General features: G+C 34.1%; 1 protein-coding gene and 1 pseudogene across 4 annotated transcripts in view; one reads left to right on the top strand and one right to left on the bottom strand.

The window, feature by feature from the left end:
- HERC2 (HECT and RLD domain containing E3 ubiquitin protein ligase 2) overlaps nucleotides 1-22,399 on the top strand; it is a 206,703-nt gene that overhangs the window by 102,928 nt on the left and 81,376 nt on the right. For all 4 annotated transcript variants that reach the window (XM_056807129.1, XM_056807128.1, XM_056807130.1 and 1 more), the window contains exons 37-50: nucleotides 1,823-2,015; nucleotides 3,350-3,532; nucleotides 6,878-7,062; nucleotides 9,213-9,360; nucleotides 9,443-9,639; nucleotides 9,877-10,107; nucleotides 10,924-11,062; nucleotides 13,216-13,374; nucleotides 15,564-15,706; nucleotides 20,249-20,507; nucleotides 20,688-20,830; nucleotides 21,389-21,484; nucleotides 21,587-21,755; nucleotides 21,858-21,983. In XM_056807129.1, the coding sequence (XP_056663107.1) occupies nucleotides 1,823-2,015; nucleotides 3,350-3,532; nucleotides 6,878-7,062; nucleotides 9,213-9,360; nucleotides 9,443-9,639; nucleotides 9,877-10,107; nucleotides 10,924-11,062; nucleotides 13,216-13,374; nucleotides 15,564-15,706; nucleotides 20,249-20,507; nucleotides 20,688-20,830; nucleotides 21,389-21,484; nucleotides 21,587-21,755; nucleotides 21,858-21,983 (2,371 nt within the window). The remainder of the gene's footprint in view (nucleotides 1-1,822; nucleotides 2,016-3,349; nucleotides 3,533-6,877; nucleotides 7,063-9,212; nucleotides 9,361-9,442; nucleotides 9,640-9,876; nucleotides 10,108-10,923; nucleotides 11,063-13,215; nucleotides 13,375-15,563; nucleotides 15,707-20,248; nucleotides 20,508-20,687; nucleotides 20,831-21,388; nucleotides 21,485-21,586; nucleotides 21,756-21,857; nucleotides 21,984-22,399) is intronic.
- LOC130455858 (AP-4 complex subunit sigma-1-like) lies at nucleotides 19,490-20,082 on the bottom strand (annotated as a pseudogene).

The following is a 22,399-nucleotide window of genomic DNA, read 5'->3' as shown; positions in this document are numbered from 1 at the left end:
AACCCCAAATATAACTTTTCCAGCTACATGTGAAGTTGATCGAAGAGACAAGAGTAGAAAGCATTTGTTTGTGAATAAGGAGTAAGTAATATCAAAGGAAGGCAGGGAAAATGAATAATATCAGGGACACACTAAAGTGGAACTTATAGCAGTATGGTTTGATTGTAGATTTCTGGAGAAGAGCAGCAGCAGTTCCTCCATTTCCCTACTGCCAACCAACCCATATTCACCACCCTTACCTCTACCCTCATCTCCATACTTTAAAATATGAAAACATTCTCTTCACAACAATCCTGTGAAGTAGATAATACAATAAGGACTTTCTAAGAAATCCATAGTCACAAAGTAATAATAAAATACAGGAGCCTGAATTCAAACCATGTCTCTAGACTGCAAACCTACCATTCTTTTTGCTTTGCCCTGCGGTTTCTCTAATAATATTTCAGCTCAAATTTGAGGTGGCTCTCTGTGCACAAGCATCATTGTCATAAGTTAAGGAATAATTTTCTTATGTTAAAATTTTGCAAAGGAGTCTTGGATCCATCTCAGACCTGCAAACAGGGATAGCAAGAAATAATTTTTATGCTACAAAAAGATAATTGCTGGTGAATAACTGCCCTCTGATAAGAAAGCAGTGCTGCAAAAATCTGAATAAATTGGAGGATAGTTCTTAAGACAGCAGATGGAGCCTCATTTTAGAAGTGAGTCTTTAGAAACAGAGGGTGAGAAAGAAGGTAAAGGTGATTAACTCTAAGAAGGGCAGAGACAGTAGGGCCAAAAGGAAGACTTTCCGCCTGTTATTACTTTTCCTACTCCCTACACCCATTCTTGTTGATAGGAGACTTTGGTTGAAGAGAAGCTTCAGGAGACTGATGGTTTTCTCAGGATACTTGCCCATATGTGATGTTTAAGTTCGTTTTTTAGCTCTTTTGGATCCCCAAGCCTTACAAGAACAAACTTCTTTGGAGCCTAGGTAGTCTATAATCATATAGATGCAGAAAACTCAGAATGTGATCTATGTTTAGATTCGTGAGAAGTGCTTCTCCCTAAAATTTTCTTATGTCTTCTTTTTTGGAAATTATATTTTGGATTTGGAGCTAGGATGGATTTAGGTTCAAGTCCTGCTTCTTGGCTGTTGTTATCTCTGTGACCTTGGGAAATCACTCAATCTCTAAGCCCGAACTTCCTAATCTGTAAAATGAATAGGTCAGACTAGACCGCCTCTAAAGCCTCTTCCAGATCTAAATCTTTGGCCTTTTGAATTTATAGGCAATTTTGAAGATTTGTAAATAATATGAAGATATTATTAGATATGGAAAAATAATATTCTTCCAAAAAAATGTGCTAAATTTATTTTAAACCATTTTTATTACTAATCTAAAACACCAGAGTAAAACAAGTGTTTAAAAGTTCTTACATTTAAAAATATGTTTGAACATTAATGCTTTCCTCTTTGATATTCTCTTTATGACTTTTTTTATATCTGTCCATTTACATCTTTATATATGTACCAAGTATAGTTGTAATCAGTGTATAATCAGTCTGAAAATTGATATTTTTTTGCCTCTTCTTCATTCTTCCATTTTCTTTTTTCTTGTCTCATTGCAGAAAGCCAAATTTCAGTGCTTTTCAGGATGTTGATGCTAGATAAGAAGAATGAAAAAAGTTTATATATATATATATATATACATATATATATATATACACACATACATATATATATATATATATATATTCCATTTAGAGACATTGGGATAGAATGGAAAAATATAAAGTGCTTATTATACAAAAATGATAATATTAATTTTTTTTTCCTTTACAGGATGGCCCTCCCCCTGGTTTAGGTCGTGTGATTGGTGAATTGGGAGAAGATGGATGGATTAGGGTTCAATGGGATACAGGTAGTACCAATTCATACAGAATGGGCAAGGAAGGGAAGTATGATCTCAAATTGGCTGAGCCTCCACCTGCAGCTCAACCCACAACAGAGGACTCAGACACTGAGGATGATTCTGGTTAGTAAAAGGGAAGAGGCAATATTAAAAATACTCTAAGTAAAATATATTATTTTTTCTTCTTTCTCTAAACTTCATATATATCCTTTTTGTAGCACTGGTTGTTTCCTTAGTAGATTGGTCTTTTAATTGATTCTTGTATATGAGTTTTGATTTTTCAGTCATATTGTAAGTTCTGCCTAGTGAGAGATCCCATGTATGTTTATGTACTCCACAGTACCTGATAAACACTAGTTATTCAGTAAATACTAACATTTTAATTTTTTCAAAAAGAAGCAAATGAATTTAAATGATAAATAATTTCCTGAGATCAGCTTTGCCAAAGAAATTTTGTAGATTTATTAGGATAGCCTTTATTTTTTTATGTTGCTTTTGCATAGTATTGAATACAGGATAGGCAAAAATTTAAAAACTTGAATTTAATTTTTCTTTTAATCAGTCTTGTTGGGAATTTAAAAAATACATAAAAAACCAGACTAATATATCCATTCCTTTAGCAAACATTCGAGTGCCTACTGTTAAACTAAGAACAGTAGTTCTTAAACTGAGGTTCATAAGCTTTTTTATTTTTAATATTTTGATAGCTTTATTTCAGTATAATTGGTTTCCTTTATAACCCTCTGTATTTTGCTATAAGCATTTAAAAACATTATTCTTAGAAGGAATCAATAGGCTTTATAACTTTGCTGCAATGGTCCATGACCCAAAAAAGGTTAACAATGTCTTCTTTGGAACCATTTATATTTGAGAGCTGGAAATGTTTTTGTATAATTTATGTAAAATAGATTTCACTTGCTGCCCAGGACCTTCCCTTTTTGTTATTCACTTAGTATCTTAGGGAGGAAAGCACAGCTAGCAAGAGGCCAACTTTGTGGACTATTATTAGGGATTTAATTACTGGCAGATTTCTCTGTCTACCAGATTTGAAGAAAAATGAAGAATAATTTCCTGTCATGAATAGATGCATACTACATTTCAGAATGAGATAGTTTGTTACATACATTGAAACATTTCTTTTCTCTATAGGTGACAATTAAAGCCCTTTAATAGATTTCATTTGGCAGCACTTTTATATTTGTTTTTTTTTTGTTCCTTCCTGTTTCCATTCTTGTCCAACCTCCTATCCCTGTTGAGCACTCTTTCTTCCTACTCCCAAAGATTCAGTTTTTTGAAATAATTTTTTGAATATTTTGTTTTGAATTGTTATTTTTTTAACTGTTAAAATTGAAAAGTTTTTAGATCATTTGTGCTGGAATAATTAGTCATTGAGTTGTAGTTGGGTACATAGTTTAACCCTTGTTTCTTACTTGTCTTTATTTTGGTTTGCATTTTAGAAAGTGAACAAATGGAAAGGAACCTCCACCCTACCTCTATGATGCTCACAAGTACTGTTAATCTACTACAAACTCTGTGTCTTTCTGCTGGAATTCATGCAGAAATTATGCAAAATGAAGCTACAAGGACTTTGTGTGGTCTCCTTCGAATGTTAGTGGAAAGTGGAACAATAGATAAAACATGTACGTCATAGATTATGTTAATGGAAAAATAGGTATATTCTTGGATGCTACTATTTTGCTTAATTTACCCATTGGTCTTATATTTTCAGTTTTAATATTCTGTGTTTCATCTTTTTAGTATTTTACGAGAAAAGTGATACTTTAAACCTTAGATATAGTCAGCTATAAAAAAATACACTCTTAATTTTAACAAAGAGAAAACTTTTAAAATATACCCAAGAAAGAATAAGTGGTGAGACCTAAAAATCATTATTGGCCTTTAATATCATTTAGTTTATTCACTGTACTTTATAGTCAGTATACATTTATTCAGTGCCTAATGTATGTCAGTCACAGTGTGAAAGATACAAAAGCAAAGGATAGTCAGTTTTCTCAAGTTGCATAAGTCTAATGAGAGAATACATACAAGAGGAAACTGAGATGTAAGTGTGGGGGGAAAGGGAAGGGAGTAGAATGAGGAAGGCATTGGCTTGAGGGTATAAAGGAGAAGTTCAGGAATGTATCCTTTGGGGAAAAGCGATGGATAACTTGGATGCCCTCCTTAAATGGAGGGTCTGGTAGGAGCTTGCCACCTTCTAATGAGTAACTACCAGTAGGTTCTGGGTACTGTACTAGGCATTGTAAAATATCTTGAATAGAAAAGATACATTTTCCAGGATGGAGGTAGGAAGTGGCAGGAATGTGGTCTTGGAGGGAGGGCTCTTTACAATCTTGGGATAAATGAAAACATAGATATGATAGCACAAAAGATTGGTAAAATGACCTTTTTAGTTGGGAGGAGGTACATTAATTGGGATTTTAGCTTCTATAGTCTAGTGAGGAAAAAGCTTTACCTTCAAAGGAGAAGAGGATGAACTATCTTGATAAAGATAAAAAGTTACATATATAACCAAGATCAAATTACTTACTATTTCAGGGAAGAAGAGAAGGGAGAGAGAGAATTTGGAACTTAAAATGTTAGAAAATGAATGCCAGAAATGGTTTTTATATGTAATTGGTTAAAAAAGTATTACTAAAGAGTTAAAAAAAAGGGACAGTTTCAAAAAATAGAATTACAGAGTACTGCACTTTGAAACTATAGTAATGGTACCTTTTGAATGCAGTTATAAAGGTACTTTCTCCCTAACTTGTTAGTTTGCTGGAGTCAATAAGGGAGCTCATTGGGAAAGTAGCAGGGGGTGGAAGAGATGGGACCTTAGGTAAGCTGGCTCCCTACTCTCTTTCACCTCTCTTGAATGAGCCTGCTGAGAGGTGCTGCATAGGTTTTAATGGACTCACTTCAGTGAAAGGGAAATGGAGAATTGTAAGGATTTCTCTCCTAACAGATAAACCCTAATCCTAACCTTAGATACCCCGGCACGGAGAGGATCCGAGACAAATTCCCTGATGACCTCACCCCACCCGGGGAGGGTTATGATGATGGTTCTCTGTAAACCTGGTTTCAGATACCTCCCTTAGGCTCCCAGCCAAGTCACTTGATAGAAAAATCTGACTGTGGGTTAAAGGTTTAATGACTATATAAAAGGCAGACAGGGAGATGGAAAGAGGGACTCAGTATCTCTAAATTGTTTCCTAACCACAGTCTCTCACCCAGGTCGTCATATAGTAGACCTGGATTTCTCCGTCCTATACCCAAACTAAAGTTTTTCCACACTATCTGTTATGTATTTAATCTAAGAAATGACTAAACAAGTGCAAGAGAGCTGAAGTGGGAAGCTGGGTTCTCCTCGAGACTGAGTCCATGGCTCCCTTGCTCTGAGGGGCCTGATCCTCAGACTGGTGGTATCACTAGTCAGAAGAAGCTTGAATGTTGATTTGATAAGTTTCTTTATGGCTCTTTATGGTCCTCAGCAAGTAACTCAAGTCCTGCTAGGTTGAGGTCCCAGCTCAAAATTCAAGAATTCCATCTGGATCTTTCCCAGATCTCTTCTCTTCTCCCAGGATGCATTACTCTTCAACTGATGTAGTTGTCACTCAAGCACCTCATGCAAAATTCCATTTCTCTCTTTCTTGCACCCTTCCTTACAAAACTTGCTGGGGAGATGGAAGTTATTCTTGGGGATACTATAGAAAAAGAAGGTTGCAAGAGGTCAGCCTTAAAGTGAGTAGAGCAGGTAAAAGTAGGACTGAGTAATTAGAAATATTTATTTAATCTGATGAGCCTTGAAGCCCAAGATGAGATATTTACTTCCTTTGCAGAAATTACCAGTGAGATATTAGAGGGTTTGGAATAAGACATGATGATCATTGTGTAATGATAGATATGAATTTAGTAGAAGAAATAAGAACTTACTAAACATATCAATAGAACTTATTAAAACTTATAACAATATAATTGAATTTAGATTTAATTGAATCTAATTGAAGTTAGAATGTGGGTAATAGTTTTGGCAAATAGAGCAAATGTAAGACGGAAGAAATGGAATGTTTTAGCAACTTAGTAAAACTTAGCAAGCTGCAGAGAGTTATTGTTGAAGATCAGTGTCTTTATCTCTTGAGGGATAGGTATAAAATGATAGTTATATTAACAAAATTGTAGGAAACGGATAGAAAGAAAAAGAATTGCATTCACTTAGTTCTTAATTCTTTTCCTAATCTATTTCAGATATACTTTGTTGTAGAATAGCCATTTGGTATTTTATGCTTAGTTCTTCACTTTCATTGGAAAGGCATTTTTTGTGTGGAAAGCATATTGAATATGGATTAGAATCTAAGCAAAATTCAAAATGGGGCTCTTCTACCTATGTAATTTTGGTTATGCCTCAACGCTTCTAGACTCTAGCTTTCTCCTCTTTAAAACAAGGAATTTGGATAGATTTTTAGTCAAATCCCTTTCAATTCTAAATTCTGTGATTTTATGGTGTTCAAAGACATTGGACTTGATGTCTGTTCCTTAGGAATTCTGTAAGAATTAACATCAATTTTTAGAAGTACATGCAAAATTTCTATAATTCCAGCTGTTAAGAATGTATTGGTTTTGATTGAAATAGTGTAATAAATAGAGTAAAGTTAGAGATGAAAGAGCAACATTCCATTTACATATTAATACACTGACATAATTGGAGACTATTTTCACTATTTATGAAAACAAGTGTAAAGAATTCAAATAGTTAAAAAGTGATCTTTTTTCACTTATCAAATGAATTAAAATGTAATGTTGAACTGAGCATTCTGTAGTTAAGACCTTTAGTTCAGAAAGTTTTCCCTTATTTTGAGTTATTTCAAAATATGAAGCTTTATTATTTTTGCATGTTATTATCTTTGGGTATAAAAGAAAAAGCAAATAGCTTATTATTTTGATTTGGGAAGTTGGTAGATAGAGTAGTAATGTTTTTTCTCTTTCAGCTTCTTTACCAAATAAATTGGTTTACAAAGAGCAGCACAGAAGTTGGTGTACACTTGGATTTATTCGAAGTATAGCACTTATGCCTCAAATGTGTAGCACTCTTAGCACATCTCAGTGGATCACATTACTGATGAAAATTGTGGAAGGACATGAGTCATTTACAGCAGCATCGCTTCAGAGACAGGTGATTGATTGAGAATTGTATATGTTCTATACAGTTATGTAAGAAATGTTTTTCAAATTGAATGAAAATAAACAGTAGATGTTAAAAACCTTTTTTTAAAATAGATTTGTAAATCTTTCTGACACTGAACTTTTCTTAAATACATAATTAGTTCTCTATGGTAATGAGAGGCAGCATCATATAGAAATGGAAACTGCATAAAACAGGTTTTTAGAAAAATGTGAATTCTGCTAATTGACGACTTGGTAAGTTAGCTAACTTCTCTTTGCTTTATTCTCCTTGTCCAAAAAATAATAATATCAGTACTTCACATGGATTTTGATAGAGGTATAAAATTTGTGATGCCTCTTTAGAAAAATCTTTTAACAAACTTATTCATCATAATTATTTTATGTTTTCCATTTTTTGCTATTTATGTATATTACTATAATTTTCTCAAATATTGTTATATGTAGTCTTTTCAGACATATTCTCCCCTATAACTTTGTCAGTTTTATGAGGAAATATACTCTACTTCATTTCTGTATCTTTAATTGCTTAGTAGATTTCTTTATACATAGCAAATGAAGAATGAGTACATTTTAATTGAGCATTTAATAATTTAGCAAATGTATATTAAATGCCCATGATGTTCAGACCACTCTGCATGGTGCATACAAAGAGAAAAATGAAGCAATTCCTGCCCTTAAGAAAGTTAACATCTAGGGGGCAGCTTCTTAGCTCCGTGGATTGAGAGCCAGGCCTAGAGATACGGGAGGTCCTAGGTTCAAATCTGGCCTCAGACACTTCCCAGCTGTGTTACCCTAGGCAAGTCACTTAACCCCCCAATTGCCCAGCCCTTACCACCAATACACAGTAATGATTCCAAGACAGAAGGTAAGGATTTTTTAAAAAAAATTAACATTTAGTAGACAGATATAGCAGGTACACAGAAAAATTAACCAAAAGGTATTGGAAAGAAGGAGTCAATTGAGGAATCAGAAAAGACTTAATTCACAAAAAAAGTGGCACACAGACAAAAGGTGGCTAGATGATAGGGTACATGATGGGGGGGATTTAGATGAAAGAAGTCTTGAAACTGAGTTTTTCAGTCCAAGGTAAAGAGTTTTTATTTTGTCAGAGAAATAATTAGAAGTTATTGAACAGGAAGTGATATGGCCTTACCTGTATTTAGGAATATTAATTTTGTTTTAGAAAGAGTAAAAACATATTTACAGATTATAAAGCTATTGTAATATAGTAATTAAGCATTATTAGCAAAACCTTTCTGCCCTCTAGGAGCTTACATTCTAACAAGGAGACAACACATATGTAAATCAGAATGTATAAGAGAGTTGATGGAAGATAACAGCTGGAATTTGTAGCTCCAAGAGGAAAATGTGCTTGAGTTGAAAAAGGAAACTACAGATTTTGATGGTTTGGACATTGATTTTGAGGGCATAGTGATGACATGTTGAGTCCCTATAACCTAAGTAGGTTATATAAGAGTTGGACTTGGGGTAGAGTGGTAGACTGTGAATCAGATTCATATGTAAGCTCGTAGTTGGCTGTAAGAGGGATAAAGAATAATGGATAGAGTAAATCTTAAAGCATAAGAAGTTGCTGAGTGATAGTGTTGAAGTGACAGTGAAGAAAAAAAATATGCCTTCATTTTTTCCTAGGTATGTGTGCAAGGAGGCATAAATGCCCAGGCTTTAAGAGGGTAACTAGGGTATAGTAGCTTCTGGAAATAGCAGATTTCTTTGGGCTAGAAGATAGATGTCCAGATCTATGATGAAGATTTTAAAAGCAACCAGGGGTCATAAAATCATAGAGCTAGAGGTGGAAAGGACCTTAGAATCAGTCATCTAGTGCAATCTACATTTTACACAAGGAAACTGAGGAACATAAAAGGTATACCTTGTCCAGCATTCCAGAAGTACAGTGCAGCTGAAGGGTAAGTTTGAGATACCAACTTTGGAGTTGGGCTGAAGTAGAGAAGGATGGAAATATGTTGAAAGATAACAGGAGGAAGGGATTGTTGCTTTGAACTTCAGTTGAATCACAGACTGAGGAGGAGATGAGAGTTCTTTAATCATAGAAAAAGAAAAAAATGATTAGGTTTAATACATTGACTAGAAAATGATTGATCATGATTATGTTTTCATTAGATTTTAGCAGTGCATTTATTGCAAGCAGTACTTCCATCCTGGGACAAAACAGAAAGATCAAGGGATATGAAATTTCTTGTGGAAAAACTTTTTGGCTTCTTGGGCAGCTTACTTAGTACGTGCTCTTCAGACATACCACTACTCAGAGGTAAAATAGCTTTTGACACGATTTGACTAGTGAGATGAGTTATAGATTTGCTTTTAAACTTTAACCTATTTTTTTATTTCAGAATCTACTCTGAGGAGGAGAAAGGCCAGACCCCAGGCTTCTTTGACTGCAACCCATAGTAGTACTTTGGCAGAGGAGATAGTCGCCCTGCTAAGGACTCTGCATTCACTGAGCCAGTGGAATGGACTCATAAACAAGTACATCAACTCTCAGCTAAACTCCATCACCCACATCTTTGCAGGAAAACAGTCGGAAGGGGTAGTTTCCACGTTTTAAAATAAGCTCATTTTTTTCTTTCTAGATATTTTTAATAAAAAAAAAATAACTTTTAAAATATATAATTGATTCAAAGGCATTTTAATTTAATTGGATTAACTATACTTTAGAAAGCAATTGCTTTTTATTAAAACAGCTTTATTGTTGATTGTTTTTCTAAAACACAGATAAGAATGTTGATTTTCTACTTACAGTTTATTTGTATGTGTTTTGTGTTAGGCAGTGTTAGATGATTACTTTCCTGATTCTGAGAACCCTGAAGTTGGTGGCCTAATGGCAGTGCTAGCTGTAATTGGTGGAATAGACAGTCGCTTGAGACTGGGTGGCCAAGTGGTGCATGATGAATTTGGAGAAGGCACAGTAACACGCATCACTCCTAAAGGCAAAATCACTGTCCAATTCTGTGATATGCGAACATGTAGAGTTTGTCCATTAAGTCAGCTAAAACCGGTAGGTGAGCTTTTGTAGATTTTCACTGTTGTAAATGGGGAAATTATAGCACAAAATTGTGGTCTAATGCGAGGAATTAAAATATAGAATCTCAGACTTGGAAGGAACCTTAGAGGCTGTCTGGTCCAACCCATATCTGATGAGGAATCTCCCCTCTGCACTAAACATGACAAGTGCTCTTCTAGTTTTTGGTTAAACACTTCTAGTGAAGAGATGTTTCAGTGCCTGAAGTTGGTTTAAACTCTAGTTCTAGAAAGGTTTTCTTTATCTTGAATCTATGTCTGTCTGTAATCTCCACTCATTCTTCTTAGTACCATGCTTTGGGGCCAAATGGAATTGGTCTAATTCCACTTCTACATGACAGCCCTCTTATGTCTCTGCTAAATTTTTTCTTTTTTTAAACATCTCCAGATCCTTACATGGTGGTAATATTGAGACTCTCATCTTTATTGCCTTCTTGGGTTTATTTTCTCCTTACAATTTTGAAATATGACATCTGGAACTGACGGCAGTGCTCCATATAGTGATGTGACCAGGGCAGACTACAACAGAACCTTTCTGTTTCTGTAGAATATATTTCTGTTAAGGCATCTTGAAATCTTATATTAACTTGTTTGGTGTTTATACATCATTCTGTTTACTCATATTTAGTTTGTAGTACACTTCAAAGTTCCTTTTGGCTTTACATTTATGATCCTAAATAAGGGTTAAAGGGGCCACAAATAGAATGCTATTTGAATGAAGCTTTGTGAGTAATGAATATAATTTTTTTTTTGTTTTACTTTACACAACTTTGAAGAATATTTTCTTTTTCAGCTCCCAGTTGTGGCATTTAATGTGAACAATTTGCCGTTCACTGAACCCATGCTCTCTGTCTGGGCTCAGTTGGTAAACTTGGCAGGAAGTAAATTAGAAAAACACAGAATTAAGAAATCATCTAATCAGGGTCCCACAGGTTGGTATATTTTCTCTTTATTTTGAAAGATTAAATCAAAATGCTGATTGAACAGCATTAGTTGCAAATATTCAAGGAAGGCGTGGTGTGCAGAGGGGAGCAATTTAGAAGTAAAAATGAACAGTGTTAGAAAAAAATAAATTAGATCTTTTCATTGTGATCAGTAACCATTACTGATTAGTTATTATGTTTATGACTATGATTTGTGAAATGAATTTTTATGAATTAGTCTGTACCACTAAACAGTGCCATTAAGGCTAACAGTTACATATAGTATTTGTACAAAGTAGGAAAAGGGAAACCATTTTGTTCACCTTTTGCATCTGTAGCTAAAACTTATTCAGGCTTTAAAAGGCTCATTCTTCTCTGTATCTCTTTCCCCACTCTCTGAAAGGGAAATCCTCAAACAAATGGATTTTTAATTATGGGCACATGATTGTTCTGTCTTTAGGCTTCTGAATCAAATTAGCAAGTAATTTTGAATCCTAAATTAGAAACAAGCCTTGAAATGAGAGGAAGAGGTAAAATAAGCCAAACATATTTTTAGCATCCACAGATAACTATGAATTGCAGAATGAGATAAACCTTCATCATGGCATAATAGACCAGAAATTTAGTGGGCTTGGGGTCAGGAAGACTTGAGTTTAGATCTTATCTCATATACTTATTAGTTGTGTGCCTCTGTACAAGTCATTTTAACTTTTGTTTGCCTTACTTTTCTTTCTTTAAAATAAATGGCCTGGGGGGGCAGCTGAGTAGCTTAGTGGATTGAGAGCCAGGCCTAGAGACTGGAGGTCCTAGGTTCAAATCTGGTCTTAGAAACTTCCCAGCTGTGTGACCCTGAGCAAGTCGCTTGACCCCCATTGCCTAGCCCTTACCATTCTTCTGTCTTGATTCCAAGACAGAAGGTAAGGGTTTAAAAAAAATGTACTAGGCTTGACAGCCCTTTTAGCTCTAAATTGATGATTTTATGATTAGATATTTTCTGTATGGTGATTTCTCCAGTATTAACTGAAATTGAAATTAGATCTCATAAATATGGACTTAAAATAAAATCTAGAATGATCAGGTGAGCGTAATTAGGTGAATTAAAGGAGCAAAATACTTCCAAATGTGAGTAGGCAATTAGTAGGGATCTTAAGTTCAGCTTATCTTTTTTTTTAATGGATTTTTTCATTTATTTAATGGTAAAGTAATTCAAAGTGCTTGCCTTTAAACTTTTTTTCCCCACTTATATTAATACCAAATTGGAAAACTATTCTCTTTAGTCATTTATTTTGGCTTGGGCTAGAAACAGGGCTTTTCTGTAAAAAATACTCAAATTAATACTTTATTCTGTGAATAATTCTTATTTTCTTAAAATGAATACAGCTGACTTAGAGAATCATCTTTCTGCTGTAGCAAGTACAAAGAGAAAAAATTGTTCTTTGGCATTGATTGTGTATACATGCAGAGTATCCTAAACTAGAAACTTGCACATCAGTGTGGGAGAAGCTGTGAAATCATAATGCTGAATCATGATTGTTTATTTGCCTATAGACTTAATCTCTTTTTAATGCCTTCTTTTCTAGATCACATTTTCTCCTGAAGATTTAGGGCTCTAGAAATGCATGAATCTAGTAACAAAATGCAAAGCTTTCCTTCATAGGGATTGGGGTTATGTAGCACTGTATTCTGCTTTGTCAACTCAACAGTGATGCCAGCAGGTGTTTCCTTAGGCTTTTTGTGGTGCTTTTAGGATCATAGATTTAGATCTGGTAGGGCCCTCACGCTCTTTTGTTTAACCTCCTTATTTTATACATGAAGAAACTGTCCCAGGGAGGTTAATTAACTGGTCCAAAGTAGCACAGATAGGGAGAGCCTAAAACCAAGGTAGAATCTGACTCTGGGACTTGGGGCTATAGAGCCACACATAGAGCCACATTTCCTCCTCCCTGGTGGCTAGTTTTCACAACTTACTGAAGTGTTAGGCTTTTGACTGATTAGGTCTTTGTATTATGCATGTCTGGCAAGTTTTTACCAGTATTGTAAATGGAGAGGCCAAATTAACTTATCTATGAAAGGTCACTGGAAGGTCCTAAAATATGTTCAATAACTTGGGAAATTTTGATATATGATAAGAGTATTTATATGATGGCTCTTGTTTTTTATAGGACAAGTAGACTTGGACTTGCTAAGATGCCAACAACTGAAATTATACATATTGAAAGCAGGTCGAGCATTACTTTCCCATCAAGATAAATTGAGGCAGATCTTGTCTCAACCAGCTATACAAGACAATGGAGTCATCTCTACAGGCATATTATTTTCAGGTCTTTTTAGAAAAATTAACATATGTGTATATTATGTGTATGTCTGCCTTTTCTTTTGCCAGATTTTTTTTTATTAATGAAAATTAGCTAGAGCAATATTTTTAATAAAATGAAAGTGACAGATTTGGAACTAAAATGAGGGCAGGCATTTAGTGATCGTTTGTATGTGTGCAATGTGCCGGTCACTTTGTGATGAATGCTTATAATAGTATGAATCATCTAAGGTGCTGTTCCTGTTAGAGTATTGAGAAATACTTCTTAAGTAAAAAATGCTTATACATTTTTAAACATTTCTTTCAGGCATTATTATTTATTGGGAAACTATTACTTGTATGGCATTTTGCCAGGTGATATAGGGGAAACAAAGATGTAAGACAATCTTTAAGGAATTTTTGATCTAGTAGAACAAGTAATTAAAGGCTTACTTAAAGTTAGGAGGGCCATTAGAGGTCGTCTGGACCAACTCTTGTAAGTTATAGATGATACGAAGAGATTTAAATGACTTTTACATAGCAATGAATGACAGAGTTGAGATTTGAGTCCAGTTCTTCAAATATCTAGTGATTACTATATTACCTCTCTCCATAATACAAGGAATAAACAAAAGAATTATCAGTAGAAAGGTGTGAACAATCACCTAAATGTATATAGTACTTATAATTTTGCAAAATGCTTTACAATTATTTTCATTTGAGATACAGAGTGCCATGAAATTTCATCTGTGGGGGAAATAATTTCTGACTGATGGAGATCATAGAAATTTTCATGGAACAAGTGACTGTTGAGTTGGCCCTGTAAGGATAGGTATCATTTCAACAAGAAGAAGAGGAAAGAATATTTACGTAGAAATAGAAAGGAATGGAATCAGGAAAGTATATGACAATTTTAAGAAGTAAGAAGTAGTTAGATTGGTGATAGCCAGTAAAAGTGTGAGGAAATATTAGTGATGAGACTGGGCCTTAAGATCATAATGAACTTTGAAGGTCAAGCTAAGAAATTATTTGGTAGTCAGAGGTTTTGTTTGGGAGTCATATGATTAGGTTCTGTTTAGGAATATTATTCTGATAGGTTTGCATATTAAATGAATTGGCATGGAAAGAAAGTGTATGTTGGGAAATGTTATGGAAGTATTAAAATGATCTAGAAAGCCACAAGAGCTTGAAGTTGTGGGCCTACCAGGATAAATAAAAATCAATTTTTGTTTTCCCAGTGCTCAGAACCTCACACATTGTAGGTACTTAATAAATGATTATTAACTTAATTCAACAGACTTAAGACATTCTTTAGAAGGAGACAACATGTACAACACATATGCAAATAATTTTTGGGTACCAGGTTCCAATTGAGTTGAACTTTGAAGTAAACAAGGGTTTTAAGAGGTGGGGGTGAGTATGAGAAAGATTGAGAGTATAAAATTGGCAAAATTTGATTACTTCCAAGATTGGAGCAACTAAGAGTGAGAAAAAAGGATGACTAAGGTTTTCTGCCCAAGAGTGCATTCATTTTGAATGCTCATGGCATAAATGTGGAAATAAAAGGATCTCAGAAGCCATCCAGTTCAACCCCTCCTTTATAAATATATGAAGAATCTGAGGCACAGAGTGTGACTTGGTTAAGTTAACAGGTAATAAGGATTAGAGGCAGAATGTAAATACAAGTTCTTGGACTTGAGATCCAATGTTTTTTTCATGGGCTTAGACTGGAGCAATATGATGCTGGCTTCGAGATTTTACATTTGAAACTGCTTCTAGGGGGAGATGCTCAGTAGACCTTCAGAAATAAAAGACTGGAATTTAGTGATGAGATAACTAAAGATTAAGATTTAGGATGTGTCCCTCCTGTCTCCCACCCTCCATGGAAATGATAGTTGGAGTTCCAGAAATTGAAGAGAAAAGGACAATGAGGAAAGAATATTGAGAATGTTTGTATTTTGGAAAAAAGGAAGAAGGGAATAGGAATCGATAAAATTAGTGAATGAAAAGATTTCTTTCTAGTAGTATATATTACTGTACATTTATCCTTATTTTTTGTTGTACATTCCTTCTCAAGGAATATATTGTTGGGAAGTCAGCTCAATGACAAAGTTTATATACTCTGATTTATTTGAATAAATGTCTTTTATTCAGTAGGATATCATTTGGAGAACATTTATTATTCTATTAATATCCATGATGTGCTTTGAAATTCAGATGATGGTGCAGCAGCATCCCCTGATATTGGAGATATGTCTCCTGAAGGACCTCAACCTCCAATGATCCTCTTACAGCAACTGTTGACAGCTGCCACACAGCCATCTCCTGTAAAGGCAATATTTGACAAACAGGAACTTGAGGTATAAATATGCAACCTGATTAATTTTTATTATAGTATATTTTATAAGAAGCTTTTTTTTTTGGTAGTGTATATTTTTTCAAGTATGTATTCTAAAGTCATGCTGTTTTTCAGGATACTTGGGAATTTTTATTGTATAACTTGCTTGGAAAAATGAGAGATTTGATAGCATTTTCATTTTACTCCTTTTAAAAAATGATTTTTATTTCAACATTAGAAATTTAGACAGTAATATTATGATAGAGCAGTTCAGATGAAAAAGAAAAAAAGCACCATGCCACTTTAGTTCATTTTTAAAAACATTTTAATGGTTTCTTTTATAATTTGATTATTCTGTTTGGGTAATTATTTATAAATTTTTTGCTTTTTTGATGAATTTGGGCCAGGGGATTTTTGTGTAATTTTTTAAGTTACTTTATTAGCTTATCATCTAATTACTTTTCCAAGTGAAGTCAACAAGCATTTGTTATGTGTCTGTGACCATGTGCCAGGCACTGTGTGCTAAGTAGAGAGGTTCAAGGAAAGGCAGAAAACCAGTCCCTGCTCTCACAGAGCTTACAGTCTTAATTGTATACAAATAAGATAATCAGTAAAGGGAAGGCATTAGTATTATCAGAGCTTCTTGTAGAAGATGGTATTTTAGCTTGGATCTGAGGAGTTAGAAAGAGGACGGACTGAATTCCAATCAGTGAAAATATATGGAGTCAGAGATGGATTGTCTTGTATGAAGAACAACAAGGAAACCAAAATTTTGTGATCACAGAATATGTTGGTAGAGTACAATATAAGAAGCCTTGGAAGGCAGGAAGGGGCCAGCCACTTTTTGAAAGTATTTAAAAGCTAAACAGAGAATTTTATATTTGAATGTGATGCTGCAATTTGTTGAATTATAGATATAACATAGTAGATCTAAACTTTAGGAGGAACAATTTGATAGTACTGAAATGAGGAGAGATTTTAGGCAGGGAGACCAACCCAGATGCTATTTCAGTAGTCCATGTATGAAGTGATGAGAGATTATACCAGAGTGGTGGCAATGTCAGAAAAAAGAAGAGGCATATATGAAAAATGTTGTGAAGCTACAATGAATAGGTTTTGGCAGTAGATGGAATATGAGGGTTTAGAGAGGAATTGAGGATGACAGGTTGTGAGCCTGGTTGAGTGGGGAAATAAAAGATGGGTACTCTGTGGTAATAGTAAAATCAGGAAGAGAAGAGGATTTCTTTGGGAAAAGATAATTGTTTTAGACATGTTGAGTTTTAAGATGTCTACAGGTTATCTAGTTCAAGTTGTCTGATAGTTGGTGATGTAAGTCTGGAGGTCTGAAAAGAAGATAAATGTATATAAATAGATTCAAACTATATCAGGATAGAATGACAGTTGAATCCATGGGAATTGATGATATCAAGTGAAATAATATGGAGGGAGAAGAGAAAAGAGTGCAAGATAGAACCCTGTGGGACACTCACTGTTTGAGATGACTTAGATGAAGAAGGAAACTGAGGATTGATTACATATTTGAGGAGAACTGTGGGAGAGTAGGGTCAAAACAAACATGGAAAGAAGAGAGTATTAAGAAGAGGCTTATTGGCAGTGTCAAAATCTGCAGACCTCAAGAAAGATAAGAATTGAGGAAAGTTGGATTGAGCAAATTAAAAGGTCGTTGATAACTTTGGAGAGAAATGCCCAAAGAATTTTACTTTGGAAAAAAACATGAAATATTGTAGTAATTATATCATTTTGTTGTGATTGCTGCAAGTAATTTTCATAATATTTTTAGGAAAGCTCAAAGTTTTTTTTTTGGTATGCTGTTTTTTTGTATTCTATTTTTACTTGCAGCATTCATTGCCATATCCATATGTAGTTTTTTAAAGAAAGACTCTTTATTCTGTTGATGCTAGGAAGTGCTTTTTATTTGACTTTCTACCTATTGCAGGCATAGAGAATTCCTGACAGCATTTCATGCAGTACTTTTCCCTGCTACTTAGGAAGTTCTCCTGGGTACTAGAGGCTGAGTTTGTTGTCTAGGTTCACATAATCATTATGGGTTAGAGACTGGACTTTGTACCCAGTTTTCCCTAACTCCAAGCCTGGCTTTTTATTCTCTATAACATGTTACTACTCATGATACAGTTTTCATGTGTTCCTTTTTGTTTTAGTTTTTTTTTTTGAAGTTGAAGAATATCTGGTCACTTTTCTCTGTGTATATGTATATGTATATATATATGATGGTTATTGAGCCTTTTAACTTTCTCTTCTTATGAGTGAATGATAATCCCAGTTCTTATGATCATCACACATATGTCTTTTTTTTATAATTACTTATTGATGTTTGATATCTCTTTAGGTTCCTCGTATCTATGTTTAATTGCAGAACCAGTTCAGTGACATCCTGGTCTTTCAGATTTAATTGGAGAATTGCTCATAGCTCTTAGATTTTATCTGATTTACCTGGCTTCAGACTTGTATTTTAAAAGTACACTAATGAAACAAACAGATGAATTCCTACCATGTTCAAGGAACTTTTAAGAGTACTATTAACAGTGTAACATTATTTGGTAAACTAGCACATTATCAGTTGTTTTTGAATACTTTCACCCAAAGCCATTATGTAGAGATTTTGAGCCTGGAAAATATTTTCTTTTTGTACTATTTAAAAATATTTTTAATTAAAATTTTACTTGCTGTGTGACCCTTGGCAAAGTCACTTAATTCCCATTTCTTAGCTCTTACCACTCCTCTGCCTTGGAACCCATACACAGTATTGTTTCTAAGAGAGAAGGTAAGGATTTTTTAAAAGAATTTTTATTAAAATTTATAACTTCCTAAGAAATAAATTGGTTGGGATTGCAACTATTGCCATTCACATGTAAGTAAATAATGATTAAGTATTTATTGACCTGATTCTTATCGTGATACTAAATGATTTGAAATATTCTAAAGTACAAGATACATTTACTCAGAAAGAAACAGGCAGACAGATACATAGAGAGAGACACAGAGAGGAAAGAAGGGGTAGGAGCTTATTTGGTTCTTTTATTAATTGTGAAGTTTTATTGAGAAGATTATATGCAAATTTAGACAGGTGACACAGTATATATCTGACCTGGAATCAGGAGAGTCCGAGTTCAAATCTGTCTTCAGACAGTTCCTAGTTGTGTAATCCCAGGCAAGTCACTTTACCTGTTTGCCTCAGTTTCCTCATCCTTTAAATGAGATGGAGAAGGAAATTGCAAATCACTCTAATTTCTTTGCCAAGAAAATCCCAAATGGGGTTGCCAAGAGTCAGACAAAACTGAAATAAGTGAACAACAATAACTCAAATTTAAAAGACATATATTGATTAAAATATATTCTTTGTAGAATTTTATGTAGGGGAGTAATATAATTTTGAATCATACAGTTTTAAAAGCCAATTTTCAAGCTTCATTGTTTATTCAGTACTTCTCACCTCATTTTGCTTTTCTTTGATTTCATTTGCTGAATTCAAATGACTGCCAAGATACTTTACTAACAGAATTTAAGAAATAGAAAGATGCTTAGTATTTTAATTACTAAAATTGCCACTCTTTACTTTCTCATTGTACATTATGTTAAAAAAGGCCATTTATATTTTTCCATTTAAAAACTGATGGAAAACTTTTCCTTCCTGATACATACTTTTGTTAGGAGACCTCAGTTTGTTGTAATATGTTGTGCTGTTGATTCTTTGGGGATACAGTTGCAAGGAGGTCCTCGGTGTCAATGATATTTCCTGTGATTTGGTGTTGTTAGACTATTGTTTTTAACCACTTTCTGATATTTTGTCAAGAATTAGAAGATGGTCAGATATTCTAGTCTTATGTTAGTTTTTACCATACAATTATGCAGCACTGTTTGATTCAAATGATATGTACTTGATCCAAGTTAATCATTGTATCTTATTCAGGCACTTGGCTGAAACCCTTGTCTGAAACTTTGAAAAGTTATGGATGGATTCATATATATCCATTTCATTGTCAGCTTTATTGATTCTAACCATGGTAAAAATAGTTACGTACTGCCAGTATATCAGCTTAAAATGTTTATACTTGATGAAAGAACATTGTTCCTTAGAATTAGATAATGGTTCTCTTACTGATTTCCACATATTCATCATCCCTAGAAATCCTATTCTTTGTTTCTTCACCATGTTGTTTATTCACCATGAGGAAAGATTTTATCTTTTTTTTTTTCTGGGTGGTATTTTTTCCCTGATATCATACAAAAGTATCAGTTTTAATTGGAATTGTATACCCAGGGAGCCCTTTGGAGGAGGGGGAGGAATAATTTCTGGTAGGAATCTCTTGGTAGGGAATGAAACCCAAACATGCTAGTGCTGTATTCTTTGGAAGGCATTTGGGTAAATTATCTATGAGAAGATATAGATGAGAATGGCATAGACTGAAAAGGTATAGAAGGTATTGTAATGCATCAGTGAAAGGAGTAATCCATCCTTATAAAATCCTGAGTCTTTTAAAGTATTAAAATAAACAGTTGTAGGTTTTTCCTCCCCTTTGCATAGGCTGCTGCTTTGGCCGTATGCCAGTGTTTGGCTGTGGAGTCAACTCATCCCTCAACTCCAGTGTTTGAAGAGTGCAGCTCTAGTGAGGCCACAACACCTGTCACAGTACAGCATATTCGACCTGTAAAAGTGAAAAAGAGAAAACAATCTCCTATTCCTGCTTTGCCTATTGTAGTACAGCTCATGGAAATGGGGTTTCCTAGGAAAAATATTGAATTTGCACTGAAGTCTCTTACTGGGAGTGCATCTGGTTTACCAGGTATTATATTTTTAAGACCCACTATGTTCACATGCTTAAATATATCAAGCTTTCCATAGTTACATGTAGAATTAAGTCTAAATGACAATATGACAGTCAGTGATCTTCTTTAATTTTCATTAATCCCACAAAACATTAAGCCTGCCTGAATTATTAATAATACATGCACATTTTTTAAAGGTGTTGAAGCCTTGGTTGGTTGGTTGCTGGATCATCCTGATGTACAAATTACTGATCTGTCAGATGCTGATACAGTCTCTGATGAATATTCAGATGATGAAATAGTGGAAGATGTAGAAGATGCTGAGGCTTCATACCCTGTGGTTAGTATCTGGGGAGGCAATGTGGTAAAGTATAAAGACATCTTTCTTTTGGAGTCAGAGGACCTAGGTTTGAATCTCAGTCCTCCTGCTTACTATTAGTATGATCTTGGACATGTCTCTTGACTTCTCTGGGCTTTACTTTGCTTATCTGTAAAATGAAAGATTTGGTCTAGTTGACTTTTCTGGAACTTTCCAGTTTGATTCTGTAATCTTTCTTAAATGTTATAGAAATACTTGTTATTTCTCTTGTCTGAATGGGGGAAATTGTAGTTCTGTCTAATGAGAAATAATGGACCCTGGGCATACCTGTTTCTATAATTCTCTGACATTTTGGCATTGACTATATTAAAATGAATATTCTATTAATTTTCTGTTCTGGATGGCTTTAATCTTAATAGTAACTGAGGTTGATTCAAGTTTTGGATATTTGCTATTTTCTAGATTCATTTCTGGAAATCATATTGATAGTGTTTAATTGTATACATGATTCTGTTGATTATGTAGAATAATACTTGGGCTTAAATACTTAAAATTTCTTCTTTTGGTTTTCTGTTCTAGTCTAGTGCTGTTGTAACTGAGAGCCAAACTTATAAAAAACGAGCTGATTTCTTAAGTAATGATGACTATGCAGTGTATGTCAGAGAAAACATTCAGGTGAGTAATATTCTTAGGCTATAGCTTATTGGATATTGGCTTGCATGAATCATTCAGTTCATATAGCTATGATTGGATATACTCTCTTGGTTTTAATTTTAGGTAGGAATGATGGTTAGGTGCTGCAGAACATATGAAGAAGTTTGTGAAGGAGATATAGGTAAAGTGATTAAGTTGGACAGAGATGGATTACATGACCTCAATGTGCAGTGTGATTGGCAACAAAAGGGCAGTACCTATTGGGTTAGGTATATCCATGTTGAACTTATAGGTAAGGACAGTTTTCATTAAATTCTCTTGATATATTTTAATATGAAAAAAATATTTTTAGAAACAAATATAAATAGCAGATTTGTCTTGTTGAAATTTTTAGGTTTCCCACCTCAGAGTTCTCCTTCTCATATCAAGATTGGTGATAAAGTTAGGGTGAAAACATCAGTAACCACACCAAAATACAAATGGGGATCCGTTACTCATAGAAGTGTGGGAGTTGTAAAAGGTAAAATTGTCTGTATTTGAATAGTATACAAAATATTTTATTTCCATCAAGCTATACCATGTTTTATGCCTAGAAAAATCTATAACCTTAAGGTGCTAATTATTAGAATAGTTTTTCTTTTTTGTATTATGAAATCTGGATGCTATTTCTATAAGTAGAAAATTGTATATAAATGGATTAGTGAACTAGCAGTGCAAATATTCCTTATTCTTTAGTGATAGCAGAAACATTATGTCAGGAAATTACCCATAGTCTCTGGATCTGAGATTTTGAAGACTTTTAGTAATGGGACATATATTTTTCCCCTCTTAATTTGGAACTCATAATGTGTTTTCCTATTTTGAGAACATTTTCTATTTAAGTGTTTATAGAATTAATGTCATAACTGTAGTGACAAAGTGAGAAAAGGGAGGAGA

This window comes from Monodelphis domestica, chromosome 8 (genome assembly GCF_027887165.1).
Source record: "Monodelphis domestica isolate mMonDom1 chromosome 8, mMonDom1.pri, whole genome shotgun sequence".
Classification (NCBI taxonomy): domain Eukaryota; kingdom Metazoa; phylum Chordata; class Mammalia; order Didelphimorphia; family Didelphidae; genus Monodelphis; species Monodelphis domestica.
The sequence above is the reverse complement of the archived record's forward strand: the minus strand, read 5'-3'. Positions and strand labels throughout refer to the sequence as shown.